At 31.2% G+C, this 12357-nt stretch overlaps 2 protein-coding genes across 2 annotated transcripts in view; both read left to right on the top strand.

Moving 5' to 3' along the window:
- Nucleotides 1–12357, top strand: part of LOC129306217 (uncharacterized) — a 40552-nt gene that overhangs the window by 8744 nt on the left and 19451 nt on the right. The gene's annotated exons all lie outside the window — the stretch shown is intronic.
- On the top strand, nucleotides 744–4712 carry LOC129306221 (HVA22-like protein a). The gene is made up of 7 exons (XM_054946691.1): nucleotides 744–890; nucleotides 1066–1092; nucleotides 2286–2532; nucleotides 2996–3067; nucleotides 3472–3543; nucleotides 3704–3790; nucleotides 4497–4712. Exons 1-7 carry the CDS (start codon nucleotides 835–837, stop codon nucleotides 4548–4550), a joined length of 615 nt encoding a protein of 204 aa, XP_054802666.1. The 5' UTR covers nucleotides 744–834; the 3' UTR covers nucleotides 4551–4712.

Consider the following 12357-nt stretch of genomic DNA (forward strand, 5'->3'; position numbering starts at 1 on the left):
ATTAAGCTTAGATATGATCAAGTTATGAGTTACCTAACTAGTCCTTTCCATGAAAGATACTAGAATGCGAGTTAAGTCGAAATCCTATTTTATCCGTTCTTTGTTTATCCTGTTCCTAGCTATGATTAGTTATTGTACTTGAACAACTTACTTACTTTCCACTAAATTTTGGCTTCTTTCTATTTCTCCACTCTTCACTTCCTTCCCATTTTCCATCCTAACTCTTGGATTTATTTTTAAATAATGAAGATTTAATATTCATAAAATTATTATTAAAATGTGAAATTTATGACAAATAAATTCAAAAATAGATTTGAAAATGGAGAGAAAGTGAATGGGTGATAAGTGGCTAGATGCTAAGTCCCTTTGGGAGAATAATAAAAAGATTTTAAAAGGATCAATTAATTCAAATTAAATTTCAAATGTTAAATTTTAAAAATTTATAACTCAATTTTTTAATTTTACAATTATGTTATAATAAATTTACAAATTTTTTAAATTTTAATATGATTGAAAAATAAAAAAATTATTTTTTATTAAAATTTAAAATAAAAATTATAAATTCATTACAGTAAAATTATAAAATTAAAAAAATTAAATTATAAATTATTAAAATTAAATATTTATATTTAATTTAAATTAATGGATCCTTTTAAATGTCTCTGTCATTCTCCCAAGTCCCTTTCGAATCTTTTCCCTGTCTGCCTTTTACTTCTTGAGGAAGTCTTCTTCACAATTCTTCATCGAGTACGCTGCAGATTTCTGGGGGGGAAAAAAAATCCTCTGCAGATTCAACCTCGTCACCCTAAAACAAGACTATAGCTCCGATAACACATGGCTTCTTTCTTGTCCCTTAAACTCCTCCTTAAGTGCATTGATTTTCTTTCATGGTATGCATCATTCAATATGCCTGCATTTATACTTTCTGCTTCCGCTCAGATTTCTTAATCTGAAATCTTTACCAATTTATATGTCCTCACTTTTGCAGTTCAATGTTCTAAATATTTAATCGTCTTTCTAACCCCACACTTTTTTATTATTGCTTACTGTTGTTCTCATTTGCAGGCCCGTTCTTGCTTTGGGTTATCCCCTGTAAGTCTCTCTCTCTCTCTCTCTCTCTCTCTCTCTCTCGCTCTCTGTCAAACCCACAATTTGCTAGTAAGAAAAATACCCAGAATATGCTAATGATGAGTATAAAGATAAGCATTATATGTATATTTCCTCTGAATTATTATGTCAGTGACGAGTGATGCTGTTTGTATTGTTTATGATGATGGTGTTATGTGGTCAAAGATGTGCTTCCGTTGAAGCAATTGAGAATGATAGCCATTCAGACACTCGGAATTTGATCTCTTACTGGATACTTCTCTCACTGATATACCTCTTTGAGTATGCTTTTCTCAAGCTTTTCTCAAGCTTCTTCAATGGTAAATCAATTTTACTCCACCATTTGACAATAAGCTTCACTTTACTCTCTATCAGTCGAGGTTCTTCTTTAATTAGTTAGAATTTACTGGTTGTATCAAATCATGTGTAGTTAGAAATGCTTTAATTATGATATCAGATTAAGGTAATTTACTTGGATGCCCTTGCTAAAGATTTTTTCCCCAACGTTCTGTGTTAAATGTTGGAAGATTAGTGGTAAATTTAGAAAGATGGTACCAAATTCCTACAACTTAATGAATGAATAAAAAAAGTTTTCAATGTTTTATGTTAAAATTTTGAAGTTCAATTGCAAATCATTCTATGACTTGACACTACTCGTCTTTTTTATTAAAGCATGATTTGTTTATAAGCTTCCAAAATTTAATGTGGATCATTTGAAATTTTTTTGTAAATTCATTGATCACGTTGCAAGAATTTGACGCTTATTTTCTTGAATTTACAACTAATTATAGAATGATTTGCAATTGAACTTTCAAAATTTAACATGAAATATTTGAGAGAGAAAAAAAAAACCTTAGTAAGGGTATTTTAGTAAATTAACTTTGAAATTCAAATCTTGGTCATTAAGTGGTATTTTATTATTTATAAATGATTTGGTCCTTTATTGCATTTATTTGCTCTTTTGGTCCCAAAGTTCAATCCCCTAGCAATTGTTAATTTAATTGAAGTGAAGCTTTTTCAAGTAAATCCAAAATAAAGAACTAAACAGAAAGGTTGAGGGTCTTCCTTGACTATATTTTACCGGTTTTATCACATCATCTGAGATTAAAATTGCGTGAACTGATATTAGAATAATATTGTTTATAATCTTACTTTTGCATTCTCATGTTCAACATCAGGTTTCAGTATTGGCATTACATGAAGCTAATGATCGTTCTTTTCCTTGTGATACCGGACTTTGGAAGAGCTTCTCTTATATATAGTCAGCTCATTCAGTTGTGCATCTGCACCAATCTATATGTAGTCATAAGCAAATTCAGGAACTGGAAGAGGGTCTTTGTGGAGAAAGAAGACTTTCTAATGCTGGCTGAGAAATATATAACAGAGAATGGAGCTGAAGCCTTAGAGAAACTCATGGCTAGCAAGGTATAAATAACCACACACACACACACACAAATTAGGTGTATAGATGGATAGGAGTACAAAGGCTAAAAGGTCTTCTCTGCTATAACATAGAGTTAGATGTTTGGTACATTGTCATTTAGTATTTTTTGTGTTAGATATGACAGTAGAAAGTTTTCAAGAAAATCATAATATTAATATTCAATTATTTTATAAGATAACACAGCTAAAAGTGGTATTATTTTAAATGGTGTCTTTCTATGCCTCACATCATTTTGATACTAGCATACTAAAACTTTAACATCATAGACCCCACCTAAAAGTGCTTCAGGAAAGCCAGTTTTTGTCTGTATATGCATGATTCTGGTTTAATCTATAAATGGGTAGTTTGAGTTAAGACTTGCTCGCCACCACTGTCACTCCATTTGCATACTTAATTTGTAAATCTTGATTAGTTGAGGCAATTTATCCTTTCCTTGTACTGTAGAACAAAGAGCAAAACCTTGATGCAGAAACGAAAAACGCAGTTCCAATTACAGAGAAGAGTGAAATGCAGCAGGTGAATTTTTCATGTGATTCTTGTTATGCATTTATTGATATCTTGTAAAACATAACAAGAAGAGGTGTTTGTAAAATGCTGTCTTGTTATGCCTCTTGTTATTTTAAAAGATTCCAAGCATTACAGGCACCGGTGCTGAGAACACAGGCTTCTTATATGTCTCCTGAAATTCGAGATACTTGGGTTAAAATGAGTATATTTAAGTAATTCTAAAATGTGTTTCAGCTTCAGGAAAACAAGGGTTGTTTACTTGTTTTAGTATTTGAATGTGTGGTTTGAGTTAAATTGCACTCACTATCCTTTTCATTTGAATGCCTAATTATTTTGTTTCATCTGCATCTGGATTACTGAAGAATTAAGCTAGTTATCCTTTTCTTTTCTTTTGTTTTTTTATTTTTTTGAAGAACCCAGCACAAAATCTTGACACAGAAACAAGAAAAGTAGTTCCTACCATAGAGAAGAATGAAGGACAGCAGGTGAATTTCTCATACAATTCTTGTCATGTTATGGCCAGTTTTAAACTTGAAAGGAACAAAACGCTTTTGTGGGTGATATTTTCTCTATTATAGTGGGGGTAGAAGATTATTTATAATTTTGTGAAGGAGCGTATCTTCCAATCTTATCGTCCTTGTGCAGACAAATAAAGTAAGGCTTCCCTTTGAACAGAAAGGCATCAAAGTTTGGGAGATGATTGAAAAAGAGGAGGTCCCTGATGGCAAGCGGGTAAGATTTCTTAACACTTTCAATTAAAAGAAGCAGAGTTGTTTGTCCCTATGGAAAGAGATATATATATATATATATATATATATTTACACCAAGTCATGCTAAAATTGGCTATTTCCAAATAAATTAGATCTCTTAATACGTATATTTGTTTCTTTTCTTTGTTTTTTTTTTTTTGGGGGGGTGTCCCTTTGATTGCCTGGACGGTAATTGAAATAAGTGGAAACAATGTGATAACGAACTAACAGATATTAATGAAAAAACACCACAGGACGTGATTAATTAATGAGGAGTGTTGAGTAATTAGGTTATAGATTCAATGCTCTAGTTCCTACCCTCTTGAGTGAGAAAAGTCATGAAGAGTGTGACCTTACTTTTGCTAAAATTACATAAACTTTCTTTTTTTGTGATCAAAATTTACACGCACTTTGGTGAGGTCAAATTGGTCTAGTCATATAGACGTGACCTAGTCGTATTATTGGTCCATGGATTCAGTGACCGATGTTAATGAAGTTCAGTTGGAACTGTAGATCATGCATATTGTGACTTGTGATACCTATATATGATATTATATTGTGCTGTGAGCACATGACTTATTTTTATATCTCACTTTGCATGCTCGTTTATGTTTTGACTTACTAGTAGATAGTGTAACTTATTTAGTTACTCGGATTTTATATCATCTTGTGGTTACAACTTTGATCAGTTGGCACTCAAGTTTGGTTCATTCCTGGTGTTTTCGTCCTGCAAGGAAGAATGAAAAGCTTCAGCTACAACTGCTGGCTTTGCAACAAACTCTCCACTTTCTCTTTAAGCAAGTTTTTATATTTTCTGTTTGTTCTTTTCCTGTTGGTATCCGTTTACTAAAAACTTCATTTAATTGCTTTTTAGACGGATAACTACAAAAACCATAGCAGTAGCAACTATTGCAATGTGTCTTATTTTCTGTTTGTAGTATTTGTTAATTAATAATATTTCTATGTTTAACGAAAAGAATAAGTTTTTTCCCCCTTCGCATCAAATACGATATTAATTTGGCATCATCGCAAACTATTAAAATATGCTTTCAACGGTCTCATATCACATTGCAACTTTTGAGTTTTTTTTTAATGAATTAGAGCCGCAGTGGCTTTTTCAATAAATATAATAATTTTTCAATTGTCATCTTATAATATTTGAATTATTAAAAATGAAGGAAAAAAATATGGCGTTTAAAAGCTGAACGTAGAAGTTCAATACAGCAATACAAAGTATAGAAGGGCTTGCAAAACTAAGAACCCCACCTCAGTCCAAAACAGAAAGGAACTTGACAATGTGAAATCAAAATTTTAAGTTTTGTTTTGGATTAATTTATAGTTTTTCTCAATTTTAAATTAGTCTTTGTAGTGTATCTTATTTAAATTGTGTCATTATAATTTTATCTATTAAATATGTTATTATTTGAGAGTTAAAATTATTATTGAAAGATTAATTTTCTCAAAATAAAAATACTTTTAAAGTTTATTTAAAATTTGATCTAATATGTTTTTCTAAACAAATTGACTTAACTCAGTGTTAATTTTTTCTTAATTTTTTATGAAAATTCTGTGTAGAAAAATTATTTGGATTACATAACTTAAGCATATAAATTTTGTGTTGTAAAAATTATTTAATTAATTCTAAAATTATATAATATTTTAACAAAAATATAAAAGCGTTTAATTTTATTTTTTTAAAAAAGAGAAACTTACAAATTTTAACTTTTAAAATTAACAAGTCTAATGGATCAAATTATAAGGATTCAATTCAAACAAAATGAATTATAAGGGCTATAATTCAAAAATAATAAAAATGGTAAGGATCTACATGTTGAATAAAGTTAGAGAAAATTGTTCAAAAAGACCTGATTAGGATTTTTATTGGCCATAAATCCTTGGAATTTGAGGAAGCACTAAGGTCTTGTGGTGACATTAAATGGAATGATCAAAAGATTAAAAATAACTTTATATAAAATGTTTGAAGAGTTAAATGATTAAATTATTCTCACCAAACTTATGAGATTTCTTCTAGCATATCATTCTAGCTCGTTGTGATTCCACCGGTGATGGAGATTATGAGTGGAGATTCTCACACACCCTACCTTTTTTTATTCTTATCTCAATTGTGCACTGCCGACACTAAATAATGAACCTTAAAATCCATTCATCAAATCACTTCTCCCCACTACGTTCATCATTGTCGCTCCTTCTTCTCTAATCATCATCCTTCATTATCCTATTGCTATTATTATTATTTTCCTTTCCTTATTTCATCATCATCCTTCATCATCTTTGCTGCTACTATTGTTTTCCTCTCCTTATTTCATCATCATCCTTCATCGACCCCTGAATCCAACGCGTCTTATTAGCGTTTTTGGCTTTTTACAATGGGAAGGAGTAAGAAGCTAATTGCATTTTGAAAGTTTTTTTTTTCTTTATTGAACTTTGATTTCAATGTTACCAAATGCCATATACTTTTTATGTCCATTACTCTATTAGTAGTAAGATCACTTGCATTGTTTGCAAATGATGCTGCCTAAATATTTTCTGAAGTATTAAGTGAAATTATATGACTTGTTATAGTGGCTCATGTACTACAAGTTTGCTCATGGATTTACAGCTTGAGTTTAAATTTATTAACTTTGATTGCTAGTTTTTGCTTGCATGGTGTTTAATTGGCCATTATACTTCTCACCTCTTCTTATTGTTTGTATGCTTTGGATTATGGTGCTATAGAATATTATTGGATGATTTTGTTGGTTCTCTTAACTGCTAGGTTTCAAATACTTTATTTGATTCAATGCATAATTTACTTATCCACGCACTAAGGCAGTGGCGGTGCCAGGATTTTGAGTTATGGGATGCAACATTTCAAAAATTAATAACTTAAAAATATTTTAATAATTTAAAAAGAATATATTGTACCCTACGTGGCTTCATGTTTTAGAATCATTAAGTAGTCATCTCACTATCAATGTCAAGGAAAATATCATTTTAATATAAGTCACTAGACAACTATTCATCATTAGATCTTCCTTACATTTTGCAGCCGATTTTTCACAAATTTCACAATGGAAAAGGCTTTTTCTACTGTTGTTATGAAACCTGGTAATATCATTCCTAATTTCAAGAGAGCCTAATGGCCTATTTGGTTGGATTCTCTAAATTATGACTCCTTGTAATCCTCATTCATTTAAATGATTTAGGTTGTTTGGTTGCTCTTTTATCCCTGCATCCCCATTACCTCTATAATCCAGATTACATTAAACTCATGCATCCTCATTACACTCAAAAACCTATGTAATAGGGATTACCGTTACCCTGAATCCACTTATAGACATATTTACCCTTTACCCACATCACTCCCTTTTCTCCATCCTCAACTTCCTCCTCCTCCTTCGATGTTGCGTTCTTATGTCATCTCTCTCTTTAACCTTTACTGTTGTCGAGAAAGAGTAGTGCCCTTCTCCATCTTTGATCTGCCGCTGCTATTGTCTCCCTCTTTAACCATCATTGTTGCCCACAAATCTCAGATGCCCTCGCTAATATTGCAATCTTGTTCGTAGATGATGGGAAAGGAGGAAGGTTGGGGGGTTTTTTTTTTATTTTCAGTTGATCTTATCTTCTCCAATCATTCACACCCCCAAGTCAATGGTTCTCTCACTTGTTCGTCTTCTTGCTGTCTTCCACATATCTGCTCATGTAGCTTGTTTCAAATCTATTTCCTTTTTCTATGAACAAAATTGATTATGGTAGGATGGTGAGGAAAAAAAAGGTTGTAGATGTTACAGGTATAAGGAAGGAGGAGGAGGAAGGAAGAAAGGCAACAGTGAACATGGTTGTCAGCAAATGATGCTACACAGAGAAGGAAGAAATGGTTTTTTTTTCTAAGGGCATTTTCGTTATTTCACTTTTATTTATATTTAATTAAATATAAAATAATAAATTTATTTCTCCATTCCTAATGGCATACCCAAAAAACTCATGTAATCATCATTACATTACATTCTGTTCCTTACCATTACATTCCCTTTGATTCAGTGAACCAAATGGGCACTAAAACTTTTCTAAATCTAAACATATTTAAAGTTGGATTAAGGGGTGCAAAATATTTGGATTAAGGGGTGAAAAATATTGGAACATATAAACCTTTCTTGTAATTTTTTCTAAGTCCAGGGGTGCATTTGCTCCCCCTAATTAAACTTCAAGGATTTACATCAAAATGCTTGGGGTGATTCTCTCCTTACTTTTGAATTTGATGTTTTTTTCTTGTTGCATCATTATTTATAATTAAACTTTCCAACTGATAGACATTCATTGTACAAGTACTTTATCAATTGTGCTTTTTATTGATGAGAAACACAACTTTTGGTTTTAATTTTATTTTCTCTTATAGGGGAGACATTTAAGGGAGATCACCTTTAACTAAAGCAATAAGGCATACTACTTGTACTACTACTACTACTTCCTATCCATTTTGAATTCCTTACCCTAATCTAATTGCAATATTTAAAGATGCATGTCTTGATGGACTCATCATCTCAAAATTCAGTATTGTGCTTCATGTATAGCCAACCATATATAGACACTTAACTTTGAAAATGTACTTGTAGGTGTAATGATTAGGGTTTAGTAGATTCATCGACTTGGCTTGTTTTTGTCATTCAATATCTAGCAATTTATGGATGCACAAAAGGACCTAATTTATGGAAAGGATTTTATCATGGTATTTTACTCTTGGTCTTTATGAATTGCAAGAGCAAGATAGTTCTAACTTAAAGCATGGGATTACATTTGAGCCTAAATTCTTACATTTTTAGATTAGCTATATACGGACTTCAAGTTTGAGCAAAGGTCTATATTCTTGACTTTCATGCATGAATCATACTATTTTAAGGTAGATGTGCATAGCCCCAAAAAAGGAGTACGAAAGAAGGGGTTGGTTTAAAGTGGATGAAATTCTTATTGTGTAAGTTGGGATCAATTAATATCAACATGAAAATTATTCCCAAGGATGAATATTTTAAAAGTTATGATGATGTATCCAAAAACTTCACTAGGTTTAAGCTAGAAGAGTTTTGAAGAATCAATGGTAGTTTTCTTGTTACATAATTTTCTTTCTTTCATTAGAGAAATATGATCATAAGGCTTTTTGATGTTCTTGATCTGAGAAGTGCTCCTTGAAGATGATTTCTCTCCCTTAGTGACACCATTTTGTGATAAGCTGATGAAGTACTTGGTGCACTAGCTTAATTATTCTTAAGGGATAGATTTTGATTTTACATGGGGATTTGGAGGAATTGCTTGTTGTTAAGTATTGATTCTTCTCTGTGCTTGAATTGAACATTAATAACATAAAGAAATCAATTAGCAAATATAGTGTCAAGATGGAAATGTATCAAGATATGCTTATAACACATAGATAACAAATATGAATGTGTAAATCATTTTGTGTGACAAATCTTGCATGTGAACAACTTGTCATCACGCATGAAATTGCACTTGACTTGTTCCAGAATTGTATATGTAATAAATCACACATGAACTCAATGAACTCTCACGCATGGTTTTGCACTTATAAATAAGCATTTAGTTCTGTGTGCCAAAATTCATGTGATACCTATTTGCTCTCTTATATGGTTTTGCACATGAGAAACCATCATTAGTTCTGTGTGACAAATCATATGTGGAATTTCTTTCCTCTCACATGTGAAATGGGTAGTAGAATGCCAAAGCCAATACTTGTGAACAAAAATCGTGTGGAAGCAAAAGACTATCACGCGTGAAATGACCAGCTCTAGATTTAGTCTATTTGGGAGGATAAATCATGCATGGAACATAACATGACTCACTCATGAAATAGCAGGCAATAAGGCCAAAACTAGCCTAGGTACGTATCATGCATGGAAATGCAATGCACTCAAGCAAAATTTTGCATGATCAAGAGATGTGAATGTGTGAATTATTGATCATACAAGTTAGCAAATTGAACTTGGCTTGAGATGATTTAAAAGTCAATATAGCAATATGTGTTTAAGTAGCAAGTGACAAATCATACGTGGCTACTATCAGACGCATGCGTGAAACAACACTTTAACACAATGTATTGAAGTATAGTTGCTAAAACTTGTGTAGACAACAATGGCTCTCATGCGTGATTTTTCTTATAAAAACAAAGCTTAAGGCAATACATAACACAAGTGATAAATCACGCATGAATCACTTCCTGACTCTTGCGTGATTTAGCAGTCAGTGTGCCTAACCTATAAAATCTCGTGAGTGACCTGCAAAATCACGCGTGATATTGCTTCTCACATTGTAAATAGCTTTTATGAATATCAACATGCAAGAAAGACATTGTTTGCAAGCTTGAATATACTAGATGAGCTTTAAAGTATATAAAAGAGACTTTAATTAAGCTAAATTTGAAGCTCAAAAGATGTCTTTCAAAATTAAATAGAACTCATAGCAAGGTATGAAAGTTTTTAAAGATAGTTTTCATCATCAAAACTTTTCAATCATACAATACTCCCCCTTAATGAATGCATATAATTCAAATTTAAAAAGGTAAGGTTTAGAAATGCTCATTTGAAGGCTTTCTAGGTTGATGTAGATTTCATAAAGATTGCTGCCAATTATTACTCCTTGAATTCTTCCTTCCTTTTTCTACTCCTGCTTATTCCTCTAGTTGGAAGCTCATAGACACCATTGTTGAATTTCTTTAAATTTGATGCAATTGTCTAACAATTCTAAGGAAGCTTGATGCCTTTTGATCATTTCCAGCTTCAAACCACTTGAACTCATTATTTTGCTAAGGTGATCCACCTTTTTCAAGTTGGCACATGTTGATTACATGGATACTCAATTTTTGATAGCTTTAATAATTCATTAGTAGCATTATGATTTTCATAATTTCACCATTAAATCTACCTTTGTCCTTTCATCCAAGTACTTTATGAATCTAATGGCTTGATAATGATTAATGAATTTGATGCTACTTAATCCTTCCAAGTTCAAATGTCATTTCCTTTCCTTATCATTCACTTCAGTCTCAAATTTAAGTCTTAATGGGCTAATCATTAGATTTCAAGTGAGTTGTTTGGGTGCTCAAGAAGTTCTTGAAATTTGATCATGGGATCATCTACTTCAAGCTTTTAGATGTTACTTCTCTAGTAGTTTATAGGAGTAGTGTGATAATGCTAGATGTTATTGTATATTCTCAAGCTTTACTTCTTTCTTATAGGCTGTCACATTGCTAAAGAAATCTCTTTTCCTTGAATATATGAGCTTGTTGCAACTTTAATTCATCCATGATATATATACTTACTCAGTTCAATTCTAAATTTAACAAATTATATATCATTAAAAAGCTCTTGAAGTATAGTCTTCAATAAAATAAGTTTCATATTTAAATTTAACATATAGTTTTGGATATGATCAAAAGAGTGGACAAAGGTTAAGACTAAAAGCTGTGCAGAAACAATATCTCAGCACTCAAATTCTAAAGTTTATATCACACTTTATTTTGAATAAATAAACTATAATTGAAAATCTGTTAGAGTCTATTTTCAAATCATATATGTTTCACATTGAAATGATCTATGTAGTGAGAGATATGATATGAAACATGACCAAAGGTTAAAACTGATTTTCTGCACAATTTCCTTTTTAAAGCTCAAACTTTAAGTTTTCATGATTTTTTTAACTTAACTCCGTTTGAGTAAATAGAACAACTTTAAAAAATTTATGGAATCAGTAAACAAAACATTTCAACCTTTATGAGACATATGTGATGAAAGATGAAAACCATGATTGTATCTCACACTTTCTCTTAATAGCTAAAATGCATGTTTTAATTTAAGATATCTTGAGCCAATACTTCATATCTAAATCAATGAGCTTAACATAAATACTTTTAATTTAATGATATTATACCTATAAAGTCCAAGGCTACCAAGGCATATCCAAGCTTGTATGAATATCTTTATTCTTCTTAGGTTCTTCTTGGATCATCTTTCTCTTTATCTTTATGTTCTTTAATAATGGGTGTAGCATGCAAATAATGACTTCAACTTTGTTCCTCTTCATGCTTACTCTTATCTTCACTTTGGACAACCTTAACTGATAGATCATGAACAAAATGATTAGTCCAAGTGTTAATATGCATATATCCAAGTTATGAAAGATAATACTATGAATACTCTTAGATATACAATTAATTTAAGATAAAAAAAATATGATAGTAAAAAATAACTTTGATGCACATAAATCATTTTTTCCAAATCTTATGTAATATGGAAAAACATAGGTAAAAATATTTTAAAGCACTTGTTCCATAGTTATAGTTAACTACTATATATATGAAAGCAATTAAGCATAGGTGTCGCGCCTGAATCTTGATCTCCCAAGAAAGGAAAATCAATAAATGTAGGAGTCGCTATCAAAATTTTAAAAAGATAATTTTAAAAAACTTTAAAAAAATAAAATGGCCTACAATAACCAGAATAAGGTTTGGGGGTTGATTGTACATGGGAAAGGTGTTAGGCACCC

This window comes from Prosopis cineraria, unplaced genomic scaffold (genome assembly GCF_029017545.1).
Source record: "Prosopis cineraria cultivar Desert tree isolate PC_DT_omini unplaced genomic scaffold, ASM2901754v1 PC3, whole genome shotgun sequence".
Taxonomy (NCBI): Eukaryota; Viridiplantae; Streptophyta; class Magnoliopsida; order Fabales; family Fabaceae; genus Prosopis; species Prosopis cineraria.